This window comes from Brachypodium distachyon, chromosome 2 (assembly GCF_000005505.3).
Source record: "Brachypodium distachyon strain Bd21 chromosome 2, Brachypodium_distachyon_v3.0, whole genome shotgun sequence".
Lineage (NCBI taxonomy): Eukaryota > Viridiplantae > Streptophyta > Magnoliopsida > Poales > Poaceae > Brachypodium > Brachypodium distachyon.
Window position 1 is genome coordinate 23500524 of NC_016132.3, and position 15998 is coordinate 23516521.

General features: G+C 50.2%; 1 protein-coding gene across 2 annotated transcripts; it reads left to right on the forward strand.

Moving 5' to 3' along the window:
* Positions 1 to 426: 426 nt before the first annotated feature.
* Positions 427 to 3806, forward strand: LOC100842028 (protein NRT1/ PTR FAMILY 3.1). 2 transcript variants are annotated; one of them, XM_024458223.1, is made up of 4 exons: positions 429 to 861; positions 944 to 1003; positions 1399 to 2179; positions 2569 to 3806. In XM_024458223.1, the coding sequence occupies exons 3-4, from the start codon at positions 1533 to 1535 to the stop codon at positions 3500 to 3502; spliced, it is 1581 nt and encodes a 526-aa protein (XP_024313991.1). In that variant the 5' UTR covers positions 429 to 861; positions 944 to 1003; positions 1399 to 1532; the 3' UTR covers positions 3503 to 3806. The 2 variants fall into 2 exon arrangements, with proteins under 2 accessions (XP_003566248.1, XP_024313991.1); XM_003566200.4 differs by lacking the exon at positions 944 to 1003 and having other exon boundaries at positions 427 to 861.
* Positions 3807 to 15998: the final 12192 nt, after the last annotated feature.

A 15998-nucleotide genomic window follows, 5' to 3' on the forward strand; every position in this document is an offset into this window, starting at 1 on the left:
GCTGGAAATACCAATAAATTTGACTCTGGAAGCAGGGACGGAGACAAGGGGGACGTCGAGGGGCATTGCCCCCCATAAGAAAATTGATTTTACCTAATAGTTAGTAATCATCTCATTAAAAATCCATTAAAAATAGGTTAAATTTCTAATTTTGCCCATCCTACGTCTAACTCGCCCTTCTCATGTCGACGGCTCCGTCTGAACTGAACGATCGGTGTTTCTTAGCAAAATCTTCCGTCGTCTCTACTTCAAGCGATGCCAAATTCTGGAAACCCAAACCCTTCCAATCATTCGATTGGTGCTAAAAGAAAAGAACCCGGCCTGGATAATGCTGACCAAGTGACGATGACAAAAACACCACCAAAAGAATACATCGCGCCAGTTTATTTAAGGGAAAACGCTACCATGCATACACTTTCCTAGGCAGATAGAAAGAAAGGCCCAACGTTTCTTTTATCAATTCGATAATAAAACCCAAACCGTACGCCCAGTTGATTAGTCTGAGCCAACACTGTACAGTGACGGGACGGGGGGGATGGTCGGCCTCCCTCGACCACTGACTTCCCTCGGGCACCGTTGTGATGATGCTAGCTTGTCCCTCCTGGTCCTGGGCCTTGTTGCGCCTATATATACGTGGCTAGCTCCTCCTCACTTCACATGTAGGGGCATGTGAAGGCAGGCCACCGTCGCTAGCGCTTCGCATTTGGCCTGCTCTGCCTCTGCCTGCTCGCTACAGCTTGAGCACCAAGGCCGGTCTGCTTGCGCGCGCTATGGCAGCCGCAGCGGTGGACAGCGGCGACAGAGATGGAGACCGGAAGAAGACGAAGCAGGGAGGCTTCAGGGCCATGCCGTTCATCCTAGGTGAGCACCGAGCATAGCTTTGCTTGCATCAGCATTTGCTTTCTGTACCGTTCTGAATAAACAAAGCGCGGGTGCATTGTAGATTTGCTCCTCGGACGAAGATGGCTCTAGCCTTGTGCGCACGGTTTTTCCGATTTGCGCGGTAATCGCGTCCAGCTCTCAGTCCAAAGCGAAGATTACGAGCTATTCTTTGCCCGTGCCTTGCATTTTATAATGATATTTTTGTACTAAGAGGTCCGCATGTCCTTGGAAATATCTGAATCAAGTGCGCGCCTAGCGGTTTCCAAGCAACTTTGTTTCTTTCTATTGTTTAATTTGTTCATTTTTCCTTGTGTTGCATTTTGTATGATATCGTTTTGCAGCTTTTTTTTTCTCACCCAGTCAATCCGACCATTATCACACTAGATCTCCCAGAAAAAAAAGCTGGATCAACACAGTAAACCTGAAGAAACAACGAATGAAGTTAACGATTCTAATGAACGTGCGCACTAGTTACAAATCACTTGTACGTCCGTTGATGTGGTGCATGCATTGCAGTGAACGAGGTGTGCGACAGGTTCGCGACGGCGGGCTTCAGCGCGAACCTGATCACGTACCTGACGCAGCAGCTGCACCTGCCGCTGGTGGAGGCCTCCAACACGCTCACCAACTTCAATGGCACGGCCAGCCTCATGCCCGTCCTCGGCGCCCTGGCCGCCGACTCCTTCGCCGGCCGCTTCTGGACCATCATCGCCGGCTCCGTCTTCTACCAGCTCGGCATGCTCGGCCTCGTCCTCTCGGCGCTCCTCCCTTCGCTCCGCCCCGCCGGGCTCCAACGCGCCAACGGGCTGCAAATCGCCGTGCTTTATATGTCCCTCTTCTGCACCTCCCTCGGCTCCGGCGGGATCCGCCCCTGCGTCGTGGCCTTCGGCGCCGACCAGTTCGACAACAACCAGCAGCAGATCAGGGATAATAAGGAAACGGTGGCGGGGAAGAAGAGGCGGTACTTCAACCTCTACTTCTTCACGATGGGGTTCGCGGTGCTGCTGGCGCTGACGGTGGTGGTGTACATCCAGGAGAACGTGGGGTGGGGCTGGGGGTTCGGGATCCCCGCCATCGCCATGTTCGCCTCCATCGTGGTGTTCCTGGCCGGGTACCCGCTCTACGTCCGGCTCAAGCCCGGGGGCAGCCCGTTCACGCGGCTGGCGCAGGTCGCCGCCGCGGCGTTCAGGAAGCGGAACGCCCCGCTGCCGGAGGACCCCCGGATGTTGTACCAGGACCATGAGCTCGACGCGCTCATCTCCACCAATGGCAGGCTCCTGCACACCAACCAGCTCACGTAAGTTTGTTCTTTCCGACCTGCCGTGCCATTTGCTTTGATTAAGCCGTCGTAGTCGAGGCCGTGCACGTATACGTGGACGTGCCTCGGCGTCGGCTAGCTTGCAGGAACGTGCTAGTCATTTCGGCTACTTTTGGTGGTAGTTACATTATCAGTGCACAAAGGAAGAAAGTAAATCGAAGGAAGCTAGAGTGCGGCGTTGCTTTCAGATGGAAATGAGAACTAACCAATGCCTTTTTTGTTACCAACAAAGGAAGAAGTGTAATTCTTTGTCCTCGCCGTGCTCACTGCTCGCGAGCGTCACACTCAGACTGTCACGTTACGTACACTTGTGGACGCCTGCGCCGTAAATCTGACAGATGCCCGTGCCGTGTGAATCGATTCTGCAGGTTCTTCGACCGCGCGGCGATCGTGACGCCGGGGGACACCGCTGGCGACAAGCTGCAGAACCCGTGGCGGCTGTCGACGGTGCACCGCGTGGAGGAGCTCAAGTCCATCGTCCGGATGCTGCCCATCTGGTCGGCCGGCATCCTTCTGGCCACCGCGGCCTCGCACAACAACAGCTTCGCCATCCAGCAGGCGCGCACCATGGACCGCCACGTCACCCCGGGAGGAGGCTTCCAGATCCCGCCGGCCACCATGTCCATTTTCATGACCACGGCCATGCTCGTCACGCTGGGCCTCTACGACCGGGCCCTGGTGCCGCTGGCCCGCCGCTTCACGGGCCTGCCGTCCGGGATCAACTACTTCCAGCGCATGGGCGCGGGCCTGGCCATCTCCATCCTCGGCGTCGCCGCGGCCGCGCTCGTCGAGGCCAAGCGCCGGGCCTTCGCGGCCCACCACGGTGGGCTCCTCTTTGACGGCCCGCAGCCGCCGGACGCCGTGGTGCCGATGAGCGTGTTCTGGCTCGTGCCGCAGTACGCCATCCACGGCGTGGCGGAGGGCTTCTCGTCGGTGGGCCACATGGAGTTTCTGTACGACCAGGCGCCGGAGAGCATGCGCAGCACGGCCGCAGCGCTCTTCTGGCTCGCCACATCGCTCGGCAGCTACATGGGCACGGTGCTCGTCACGGCCGTGCAGAGCGCCACCAGGGGAAGCGGCGAGTGGCTCCAGGACAACATCAACCGGGGCAGGCTGGACGCATACTACTGGCTCGTCACTTGCCTCATGGTGCTCAACCTCGGCTACTACCTCATCTGCTTCCATTTCTACACCATGAAGCCGTTGGAGCTGGTGGAAGAGGCTGATCGCGACAAGGAGTTCGAGCTGTCGTCTGCACACAAAAATGGCGGCGCGGCCGCCGGCGCCGGTGGGTTGGTATAAGAAATCCGAGTAGAAAGAGGGTATATATTAATCACGGCGATCAGCTGCACATGCGTGCACAGTTGTTGCAACTCCTAAATAGGACTAGTTTCATGGAGCTAGCTAGCATACATTGTAAGCGTCCCGACACAAAATCCAATTGTGAAGATCATGATATCGTGTCGCAAAAAGAAGAAGATTACGCAGCAAAAGCAACCATGATAAACAGAGAATCTGTTGGTGCAATCACTGGATCATCTCTGTTCGCTTTAATAATTGGGTTGAAGAAAAAAGCAAAGAATGTTTCGATGCTGGAAAGAGCCTGTACTTGTTTTGACAACAAGATATACTGTATTTGTTTTCACAGCGTATTTGATGACAGATCACTTCTAGTCTTCTACAGTACGATCTCTGTCTCATATTAAGTGACGAAATATTACATGTATCTAGACATTTTTTGAGCATAGATACATCCATATTTGATAATTTTGAGTCACTTAATATGGAACGGAGGGAGTGTCATAGAAGATCTGAATCTGCATGAACGACGAGGACCGCGTGCGCTGCCTTTTCTTGTTCATGTCGCATGTTGTAACCTGCACGTAATTGCGTGCGTAAGGTTGAACCATTAGAGCTAAACAATAGAAGAATCCAAGGATCGCATTGGATGGATATGCTAAGATATCATTGGGAGGTTTCTATAAGTCACCTGATTACTGTAGTTTTTACCGACTATACGATCCTAAACACATTCCATCTTCCATACGTGAGCAAATTTTTTTCAGGAGACCATGCGTGAGCAAATAACAAATTGTCATGAGCCATATGGGTGGACGGATCAGGACTCCAGGATTGCGAGCCTCATGACCAGAAGCCCCAGGTTGACAGGGGGTGGCTGATGAACCTATACAAACCGGGAGAGAAGACACAGGGTATCGATAAACAGAGTGTGAAACAGAGCCAAAAACTTTTCCTGTAGAGATTTTACGGGTGGCGACCCTAATACCCATTCTTGAGGACCTTTGCACACTACACTACTTGGGATATCAAACTTATGAAAAATCAACACTTTATTCACTATTTTAATGTTGGTACAACACTCTCTTTAGTGGCTATTCTACACACAACCCTACCATGATAGCTCACTTCTTTACTTGGTGTGGTGATACACTACTTGTGGTGATTGTGGTACAACTCATGAGGAGGGGGATCACCCATATTTATAGTTCCACAAGAACATGTGGTACATCTTACTATAATTCTCTAGAATACTCTACGTGTACTTAGTTTTAGAGAATTTCCACTTATTCTTAAAAGTTACCCTAAGACCTTTCCATGATAAATAGCAACCCTCTTCAAGCAACCTCTCAAGCCTTATAGAATATTCCAATCTTCTCATATTCACTAGAATCTTCTCCTTGTAAATATCTTCTCCTCCAATAATCCAAAGTATTTTAGAATCTTCTCAAATATGCATAACTAATTCCCAACACTCTCTCCAATTATCCAGAATGTTCCAGAATATTCTCAAGTATGCATTGCTATTTCTGAACATTTCCTCTAAAAATAAAAACAGAGTCTGAAGTCTGAAACCACATCTAATCCTGAAATCCTCAATCTTGTATTGCCTACCTATAAGTGAGATCTGTGACACGTATTAAGAATGACATCCAGATACCCTAGTGAGGGGAAGAGCGTAGGCAGGAAGTTGAAACGATCTGCCGTTTATCTATTATATACTAAAAACAATATGAGAGGTATTGAAGGGAGGCTCCACGTTGATCCACATTATCCTATTTATTTTGACCGTTGGATCTATGATCCAAGAACTGTAGAAAGACACATAAAACGTTTATTCTTAGACACGTTAATTGGTACGTTACAGTACATGTTACATGACACGTTGTCCTCGCAACATAATTAAACAATAGATATCATTAAACAATGGACCGTTAAACAATTGCCTTTTATGCTTCGTACGCACGCACGACGTTCTCGGCAGCAGCGATCGATCAACATGAGATCGATTAGCACAACATCAATCGATCGGCTCCAGGCACACGTATATGAAGCGTAATCCAACTCCAAGTCACGTATTTTTTTCTAAAAAAAAATCCAAATCACGTGCACACAAGAGAAACGTCATGGCACAAAATAACCATTACCTTTCTAGAAAAAATAAATAAATATCCTTAACCTGGCCATCCGTATCTTTGGCAAGCATGATCTCCTCGCCACCCTCTCCTGCTGTGTCCCCGCCTGATCTCTCCAACTACCTGCGGCAGCCTCAGCCTACCTCTCCCTAGGCTGGCACCGAACATCGACATTGGGCCGGTTCTTTTTTAAGAAGTTTCTATACCAGTTTCCAGCTCCACAGCAGATTAAGCCGAAAAGAACTCGATTTCAAGTTGTTTTTAGGAATAGCCCAACACCTGAAACCCTTCAGATGAGAAAAAGCTGGTCCAAGGCAGCTTTTTGGGCTTCTAAAAAATCCCACCTTTACTTGCCCCCAAAAAACCCTCTATTTACCTCCAAAATATCACCGCGTACCGATTCGCAACTGCTCGTTGACTGCTCCCTGCCCGACTCCTCTCGATCCCCTTCTCTCCTCTTCGTGCGGCTAGGGTTCGGGCCAGCTACCGCCGCTGCCGCCACCCAAAGCCCCTTCTCCGCCACCGGTTCTTGATGCCGCCGCCGCAGTTGGGTTTGCCTCTCCTCTCCTCTCATCTTCGGGCCTGCTGGTTCGTGGATCCGCTGCCGCCGCCGCCGCCACCGCGTGGCTCTCTTGCCGTCTCCTCTCCACAGCCGAAGCCATGGCCTGAACTTCTCCTCCGATCTGTTGCTGTCCTCCGATTTGTTGCGGTCAGAAGCCATGCCTGAACTTCTCCACCGATCTGTTGCAGCCGTGATTAAACAAATGGTCTACGTGGATGAAGCAATTAATGGATGATTATCTCTTTTGCATGAGCAGCAGCAGATGAGTAGAAATTCTTTCTTGTGTATGCGTATGATGATTATGCATCATCGAATTTTTCTCAACTTCTTTTTTGGTCAATTTGGATAATGAATAGAACAGAACACAGCGTGGATGAGTAGCCTTGGATTAATAGATTTTGTTTATGTATATGAATGTGTATATAACTTAATACAAATACCCAAGACAAAATTTCAAAGTAGGAGTATTACAGACTTTTCAACGAACAACTCAGTCAATAAGTTAAGATGTGAGAAGCCGAAAAGAACTGGATTACTGTTTCTCAGGGGCTTTTTCCCACCACAGTTTCTATCGGTAGAAAAGCTAAAGCCGTTTTTGGAGAAGCTGAAGCTAAAAAGAACTGACCCATTGTTTTCTCCCTCCCAAACTTCATTCTCTTTGCCCTAAAGTTCTTTACAAAGCATGCAATCTTCTCATAATTTTTCCCTTCCGATTATCCCCTTTCTTTTTCCTACGGAAATCCATATACTTCCTCCGTCCAACAAATTTGACTAAATTTGAACACTAAGTCATGTCTAGATACATCTAAATTTCGACAAACTTGAGACATCTTTTGTTGAACGGAAGAAGTATGCATTTTTAAGAATATATCTATTTATATTAATATACTAAAAGAAATATGAGGAGTACCGAGTAGAGGCTCCACACTGATCCACATCACACCAATTATTCTGGCCATTGGATATGAAATTTCACGATCAAGATTTAATGAGTGTGTTATGCTAGATGGGCCCGGAATAAAACATCAAAGTGGTTTAAGCCCCACATAGGTCCAATATGTTATGATTAATGATAATTAAGTTAATTTTAGTTCTTGTGCCAAACGCATTAGTTGGTCAATTTATTATGACCTTCTGACTTTATTTTCATTATTTTTCTTCACACGTCATGAAAATATTAAGTCTATATCTATAATTTTTGAAAACTAAGATGTTAACGAATATTTGAAGAACTATAACTCTATTTGTCAATGTTCGGCCTAAGTTTCAACACTGACTACTAACTAACATCGTAAACTACGAACGAATATGGCTCGCTAGTGAACAAAGCACTTACTAATAAATATCTCCTAAAACTAAAAAAGCGACTTGCTCTTATCAATTTAAATCCAAGTATCTAAGAATAATCGCGTAAAACTTAAATTGACATTATGATTTATTATCATGCATGAAAATGTATCTACTACTATAACTTCGCATACATCTATCAATGTTAAATATTTTATCCACCAATTTCTCATTTGATCTAAGTTAGTGTATAGATGTGATATATCACGTGTAATCAACCGTATCGGAGAAAGACTAGAGGTTGGCAGGTGATCTGAAATTAATTACAAATACTAAGCTAATATCACCTACAAATGACTAATCATTTTGATCCACGTGATCTGAATTATTTAAACAATTATATAATTAAAAGCACAATACATGGTTCTAGAGAGAAAACATCACATTGATGCAATGTCAGAATTATTTAAGCTATTAATTAGATTGATCTTATTTATCAGTCAGGATTTAATGGTTGTGGTATGTGTGATGGACTATCAATAAGACATCAAAGTTGTTTTTGACCCATATAGGCTCCATATGTTAATAAATTATAATAAGTAGTAAGCTAACTTTTCTTTGTATTTTTCTCTCCTTCTTTTCCTTCATGAATCATGAGACTATTAAGTAGTAAACCCAATTCCATTTATTATGATCTATATTTTTTTTCAAAGATGAATTATTAACAGTTATTGAAAAACTATTAACTCTGTATAAATTATACACGACTTCAATCTTCCTAACGCCATAGTCTATAGTTTTGCAAGAGATTAGTTATTAATGGTATTTGAAGAGTTATTACTCTACTTACTAATACATAACAAATAAGAAAATGTGGATTGCATTGTACGCGGCCTCAAATTTTTACTCCGGCTACTAATTTACCATCATGTATGAGCGAATGACAGGATATGTATCTAAACTTATTCTAGGTATCAATAGAATAATCAAGTGAAACTTTGATCTTGCATAATGATTTATTATCATGAAATCGCTACCTACTAATATAATTCAACATACATACGACTATGACTGCAAACAACCGATCAACCAATTCTGCATGTGAATCTGAATTTTCTTTACAGATGTGATGTATATCATGTGTGATCAACAATCTCAGGTAAACCAATGGTTGGTAGATGATATGAACTTTAATCACAAATAATAGGAAAATAACCTACAACTAATCACTCAATCTGATGCAAGACTCGATCCACCCACCGACACGAGATCTAACTTTTAGTTTTGAATTTCAATACAAAATCGCATATAAATAAAATATTTTCTCATGTTTAAAACATCATTTGACTCAATATATAGATCTATGCTTTTAGATATATTGAGATAATTCTGTCTTTCTAATAACCAGTTACGTTAATAGTATGACAATGCATATCTACGTCAGCTAGAAAACTAAAGTGATTACAGATGTTTCCCGCGCAATTGCGTGGGACACCATGCTAGTTTTCTAAAACAACGAAATGCCTTTATTAATTCAACGAACCGAGTACAATTGGTCGAATAAAAAACTAAAACAACAACAAAGGTTTCGGATAAACCAAAAGTTACATATTTTTTTTTGAAACCAACTTCTCTAGATGCAATCATTCGCATCTTGACGATTCTCCAAATCTTGGCTGACGAAACAATTAAATACCTAACCTCCATGAGCTGGACTAAACTTCTAGGTTTTATAGAGCCGAATGAGCCGCCCACTGCAGCGGGTGAGAACATGAAATCGTTGAACAGAAGGTGGCCGCGGACACAAAACCCTAACAAATCAGGTTGTCAAACCGTATTATTCTAGAAAAAGGTTGTGAAACCGTTCAATCATTACCAAACCGATGACGAAAGTGAAAAAAATCACGAAATTACGAACCGTGTGATCCGCAAGCTACATGGAATAAACATAATAGTTAATCCAGAACAGGATGGAGCCCGGAGATCTTGAATCTGTGTGTTGTCGCCTCTACCGTTAGTACAGTTCGCCAAGTACACACAAAGCCTGACATGAAGATAGTGAAACACTATGCATTCGTAGCTCTCCTCGCCTTCTGATGCCAGAGTCGATATCAGAGCCGAACGGACTGATGAAGATTGAAACGATGACAGATAAGTTTTCTTCCACCACTCCCTCTTGCGTGCAAGATCCGTTCGCTGCTATACGAATCAATCTTCTGCCCTTTTTTTTGAACGCATAAAGCCTCTTTAATAACTCGAAACAATTGTTACATCCTCCTCAATCAACTGATAGGCTTATATTTTTGCCAAGTCAGCTAGTTCATGGGCTAGTCGATTTGATTCATGATAATAGTGGGTAATGTTGAACCGGACAAGATATCCAGGAGAGCAAAGCAATCTTCATATATGGCAGCATCAGCACCCATAGGTTGTCATCGACTGGAGAGCGCATCGAAAACTTTTGATGAATCTTAGTTGATCATCACTCGGGAGCAGCCAGACAACAACGCCAGCTCCAAACTGATATGAACATCATGGGCTTCCGCGGCTTCCACATCAACGACGAAATCAAGTCTCCAGTTAGTAGCTGATAGAAAGTTACCGGCGTGATCGCGGATCGATCACCGCACCCACAGTCCCACGAAGAGTATCTGCATCAAAAGAAGTATAAACGTTCAATTTCACCCAATTCACTGGCGGCTTGACCTATCCAAGTTTCTTCATTTTAGCTTTTGCTGGTGCAACTGCCGCAAAATTCGAAGTCAACACTGAGATAGCAAAGGCATCCTGCTTGGAAAACTTTGTGGAAATTGCATGTGCCGGGTAAAGTAAAGATCTTTCTTTGGAAAACTTTGCATGGTGCTCTGCCCTGCCGAGCCGTTCTACTTCTAGCAAATAGACATATGAAGATATCTGCGCAATGCCCTCTATGCTCAAGTGGGGTTGAAGATATTTTCCACATGCTCTTTTGCAGTGATCGGGTTAAGATCATCTGGGACAAGCTTGAATGACAGAAGTTCATAGCCGAGGCTTGCAACTCTGATCGCTCTGGGTCGGTTGTGCTGGAATACCTCCTCTGCGATTATTTCCACTCGAGCGAGATACCCCAAGGATTTCAAGAGCTAATCTCCACAGCCTGTTGGTACCTGTGGTGGGAGAGAAGGAAAGCGGCGAGAATCTTCAGACTTCACCAGACTTGGTGAGGTTCCATGCCACGAAGTCCTCCTGGACTCGATCTGACAAGGGAATTGCAAGAATCCTTTGTACATCAAGCGAGCAGAAGGTCTTCTCAACCAGTTCCACGTCCCAATCTTCTGCGGTTTAGTTGTGACGATAAAAGGAAAAATGAAAACTTAATAAGGTCAATTCCTTCCGATATGTACTACCGCCTCCTGGGCAGCTGGGCTACTTTTCTATGGGCTTGCACTTTAGACAGTTGGGCTTTAGCTATTGGGGCGGCCAGTTCCTTCACTGACTGCATGCTCAACCGATAGAGGCCACAGGTGATCCCTTCTTTCGAAAAACGGATTTGCTATTGATCACTGAGAAATAGTTATTTCTCAGTCCACCTTCAGGCGCCGTCGATATGTTGGGCTGCGCGGAGATTCGTGAATTTTTTCTTTTTTCTTTTTGTCCCTCCGGGGCGGGCTATTTGTTGGGCTGCGCGTTGTTCTGTTCTGTCTGGGCTCAGGAGCTCGTCTGTTGTTGGGTTTTTTGTTGGGGCCTCAGGGCGGGGTGTATGTTACAAGCCGATAGAGTTAAAACGGGGGCCGTGTTGTTTCTTTTATTTCTCTCGCTCCCCGAATCTCTGGTGAATGTTACAAGCCGACAGAGTTAAGAGGGGGGAGATGGGACGGTGTGCGGGAAGAGGGAGAGAGCCGTCGCCGGGGAGCACTTTTCGCGTTGCGCCCGTGTCGCCGGATTGCGCCGCCCAGCTCCTTCCACTTTGCGGTAATTCTTCTCCCCCCGTCCCTCGATCTGCGCCTTCCGCGCCTAGCAGCCCCGCACTAGGGGATGCGTGTCTACACTACAACAAAACTGACCTTAAGTAACACAATCATTGCTAATTCTTTAATACTAATCTAGCTTTTGCTTGGATTTATTAAATACTCCCTCTGTATCATATTAAGTGACTCAAATTTGTCTAAATATGGACGTATCTATATACTAAAATACGTCTAGGCAAATGTAACAGAAAGTCACTTAATATGGGACGGAGGGAGTAATATTTTCCTTTTTATGGATTTGTTGAAGGCTTATGTGAAACTTGTTTCAATTAAAATGTATTTATAAAAATTATTTAGGGTGGAAATTATTTTTCCTATCCCATTGTGGTTATTTTGATTTACTATAATTTTATGAGATTTTTCGGAGCGCATATGTATCTATAAAAGCGATGTTTGAATTCCTATGGTTTTTTAAGTTAGAAACACTCAAAACCTATCGTGGGCCGAATTTCCACTTCGGGCCCATCCCTCCTTCCTGTCCCTCCAAAGGCCTCTTCCTCTTTCCCCACCCTTCTTAGGCTGCTTGCCTGTTTTTTTTTGTTTCCGAAAAAATAGGGCCCAACCCACCTTTTTTTTCTTTTTCTAGCCTGTGCCTTCATGGTCCATTTCGAGTATTAGCTGTCCCCTTCATTTTGGCCTACCAATGGTCAAATTACCAACCCAACCCACATAGCGAACACGTCGGCGTTATCCCGGAGGAAGGTGACGAGGACCCTTTCCTATTCGGTGGCGAGGTTCGCACCGACTGTAACGGTGCGCTCCTTGTCGCCGGCTTGGAGGGGCAGCTTCTTCACCTTGGCGGCCTCCTCCCGGAGCCCCTGCCCCTTGCCGGGGCGCGAGCTCGAGCCTGCGCCTCCCCCGGCAATCCCTTGCGGGGTAGCGCGGGCCTTCTTCGTTGCCGGGGCATCGCCCGTCAAGCTGTCGTCCTCGACAACATCCTCGTCGCCGGCATCAGTTGCAGCAGCGGCCCGGACGACCTCGCCAACGCACCAAGCCGCGTCTTTGAGGTCGCACCTGATGGAGAGGACCCCATAGACGGACGGCATCTTCATCACGCCATAGGCGCAATGCGTAGCTGCCATGAACTTGATCAGCGCTGGCCGACCAAGGATCCCGTTGTAGGGCAACGGGGTATGCGCCACGTCGAACACTATGTACTCGGTCCTGAATGCTTCTCGGGACCCAAAGGTGACCGGCAGCGTGATGCGTCCCAACGGGCGCACGATCCCGGGGTTCACCCCCCGAAACTGTTCGGTGGGCTTCAGCTGCTCCATCGGCAGCTGGAGCTTCTCCACCAGCCTGGCGGACAGGAGGTTAAACCCCGCTCCGTTATCCACCAGCACCTTGGTCACCGTCATATTGCTAATGATCGGCGAAACGACGAAGGGTATTACCCCGGAACCCAACTGTCGCGCTGGGTGATCGTCGGCGCTGAAGGTGATGGGCACGTGCGACCACCTCAGCGGCTCTTGCGGCTCCGCATCCGGCAACAGCACGCACACGTCGCGGGTGAGGCGCTTCACCGCGGCGTGGGACGGGAGAGCGTAAGCTCCCCCATGGATGCAGGCGACGCCACGAGGCTCCTGAAAGCCTAGTTCGTCGCCGCTGGTACAATCGGACTCGCGCTGCTCCTCAGCGCGCGCCCTGTCGCGTCCCCGAGGAGGGCGTTCCTGCCCAACGCGGGGTTGGCCGCGCATCCCTTGGGGTTCACCCCTGCCGGCACCACCACCGGCTGGCCTCGGACCCGCTCTGGGGTCGTTCGGGCAATCTCGGGAGAGATGCCCGATGTCACCGCAATTGAAGCAGGCACCGGCGGCGTGGCGCTCTTCGTGGCGCTGCTCCCACCGCTACTTGATCCCCTGCAGAACGCGGCAATTCTGCGCATCAAGGGTGGAGTTGCTGTGGATGGGGCAGCGGGGCGCCTCGCCCTGCTTCCCGCCAGACTCTCCACCCGGCGAGGCCTTCTTCGCGGGCCTCGCGGCAGGAGCCCCCGAGTCCGCAGCGAGGACTTGTTTCCCGCTGCGCTTGCGGGAACCCTTCTTCTGCGAGCCCTCGCCAGGGCTCGCGGCAGCCCGGGCTGCCAGCTCGGGCACTAGGCGCCCTTCCTCGGCCAAATGCGCCAAGGCGTACAAGTCCTGCGTCGTCCGGATCCGATGCGTGCTCAGCTTCTCGCGCATCTTGGGATCACGGACGTTGATGGCGAAGGTGTTGATAATGGCGGCCGCCTCCGCCTCCGGGATGGAATAGGAGAGGTTGGAGAAGCGGTTGACGAAGGCCCGCAGCGTCTCTCCCGGTTTTTGCACGATAGTGTGCAGCTCCGCCATGGTTCCCGGGCGCTTATAGCCGCCCTGGAACGCGCTCACGAACTGCTCGCGCAGGTCCGCCCAAGTGGCGACGGACCCGGCGGGCAGGTTGAGCAACCAGGTTCGTGCTGATCCTTTCAGGACCATCGGGAACCAGTTCGTCCTGACCTTGTCGTCGGCACCGATGGCGTGCATGCCCAACGTGTAGGTCAGGAGAAAATCTTTGGGGTTAGCGGTCCCGTCGTACGTACGGAGCGCAGGCGCTCGGCACTTACGGGGCCCCGTCACCCACCGCAGCTCGCGCGTGAACGCGGTGCAACCGTCCGCGGGGCCCATGGGAGCGTCTTCTTGCTCCTGTGGGCGCTGGCGCTCCACCTCGCGCCTGCGCTGGCGGGCATTCAAGATGCCGCGCGCATCGCCCCCCGGAACAGAGGGCGATGAGTTCGAGGGCCCCTCCGGGCCCCTGTCTCCTTGGCCTCGCTGAGGAGGGGGAGGGTTCTCCCCCTGTCGTGAGGCGGGTGGCGCGTCTCCGGGCTCCGGGTTTTGCCCGTGGCCGGAGCCTACCGGGGCGCCCTCGCCTTGCGGCTGCTGGGCGGCCAGGGCGAGAAGCGCTTCCAACTCCTCGCCCCACGTCTCGTGCGCCGGCGTGCCCTGCTGCGGCTCGTACCGCACCATGACGCGCGCGGCGATAATGGCTTCAGCCGGGGTCCGGACAGGGGGCAGCCGGTTTCCTGAACGGCTGCTTCCCGCTCTGGCCCTGGACGCCTCTGGGTGTGAAGGGTGTGAACCCCCAGGGGTTGCCCGTGACGCGGCGTGCTCCTGGTGCCGCTGCCACGGGGCGTCCTCGGGCCGCGACTCAACCCGTTGGCTGGCCCGGGCGACGCCGTGCGTGCTCGCCCGACTGCCCCCGGCACTGGGGGCAGCCGGTCCCCTAGGCCGATTGTCGGTCGACGGCCGAGGAGGCGGTGGAGGCAGCTGCGTTTGCTGCACCCTTGAGGGCTCGGGGTTCTCCTGAGCCCTCGACTCGGGTCGCACGTCGTGCAACCGCGTGTGCGCCGCTGGGGCCTCACGCGGGTCTATGCGTGAGTCACCAGCCCGCTTGGGGGTCATGGTGACTAGACTCGTCGGCGAAGAAGAGCGAAGCCGACGCCGATGGAAACTCTGCTGCCGGCGATCTCCGGCGTTGTCCACTCCCGCGCCCCCTACCTGGCGCGCCAGATGTCGTCGCTCGGTGCTCCGACACCGGGGGCGTGCGGCCACGTCCCCCTTTTAGGTTCGATAGGGGCGTCTGGGGCGGAGACCCGGTGATCGCCGGCACAGCCGATGAGGCCCTACGGGGCCGGCGAGACGAAGTGGTAGGGGTACGCGCCAGTCCAAGAACAGATGCACGCACGTTTTTTACCCAGGTTCGGGCCACCCGGAGGTGTAAAACCCTACGTCCTGCCTGTCTCAGCTGATATTGATTACGGATCAAATGTTTACAAGTTGCCGGGCAAGCTCCCGGGTTTTCTCTCAGTGGCTAGGTACTCCTCACCGCTCTCTGCAGGCTGCCTACTGGAGCCACTAAGCGTCTGTCGAGCGAGTTTCGTCCGAACCAACTAACTGACTAACCAACCCCCTTGACCGTCAGCATGGGTCCTCCTTTTATACATAAGGTGATGCCACATGTGCCACGGTGCATGAGCTACAAGTGTCCATCGGGGAGGCATGCAACTCCCCCCGGTGAGCTGGTGGCGTGCATGGGTGCCACCTCCGCTGCTAGGGGCCTAAGACCCTAGGGTAGGATTAGACAACCACTGTTCCGTGGATCGAACGGGTAACTACCCGTCGATCGGCTCGTTTACTGAGCCGTGCGCCTTATTCCTTGTCTTGATGGGACCGCGCGTCCCGCGCCCGCCACGCGCCCGCGTGGCGCTTTCCCCTGGGCCCTACGCCCGAGGCGGGGGCACGCGCCCGGTAACCCCCAGTCCCGGCAAGTCGACCCCGGGAAGCACCCGGGCCCAACGCACCCGAGAACCCCCTCCCGGGAAGCAGCTTCCCAGGAGGTGCCCAAGTGGGAATATTCCCCGAAACTCCGCTAGTCCCTTTCGGACTGGTAGCTTGCCGGGAAGCTCATAGACGCTCCTCGGGATGAGACCTTCCCGGGAACCCGGGAACGGGGCCCGTGCGTCGCGCAGCGGTGGTACTCCGGGTGCCACTGGTGCG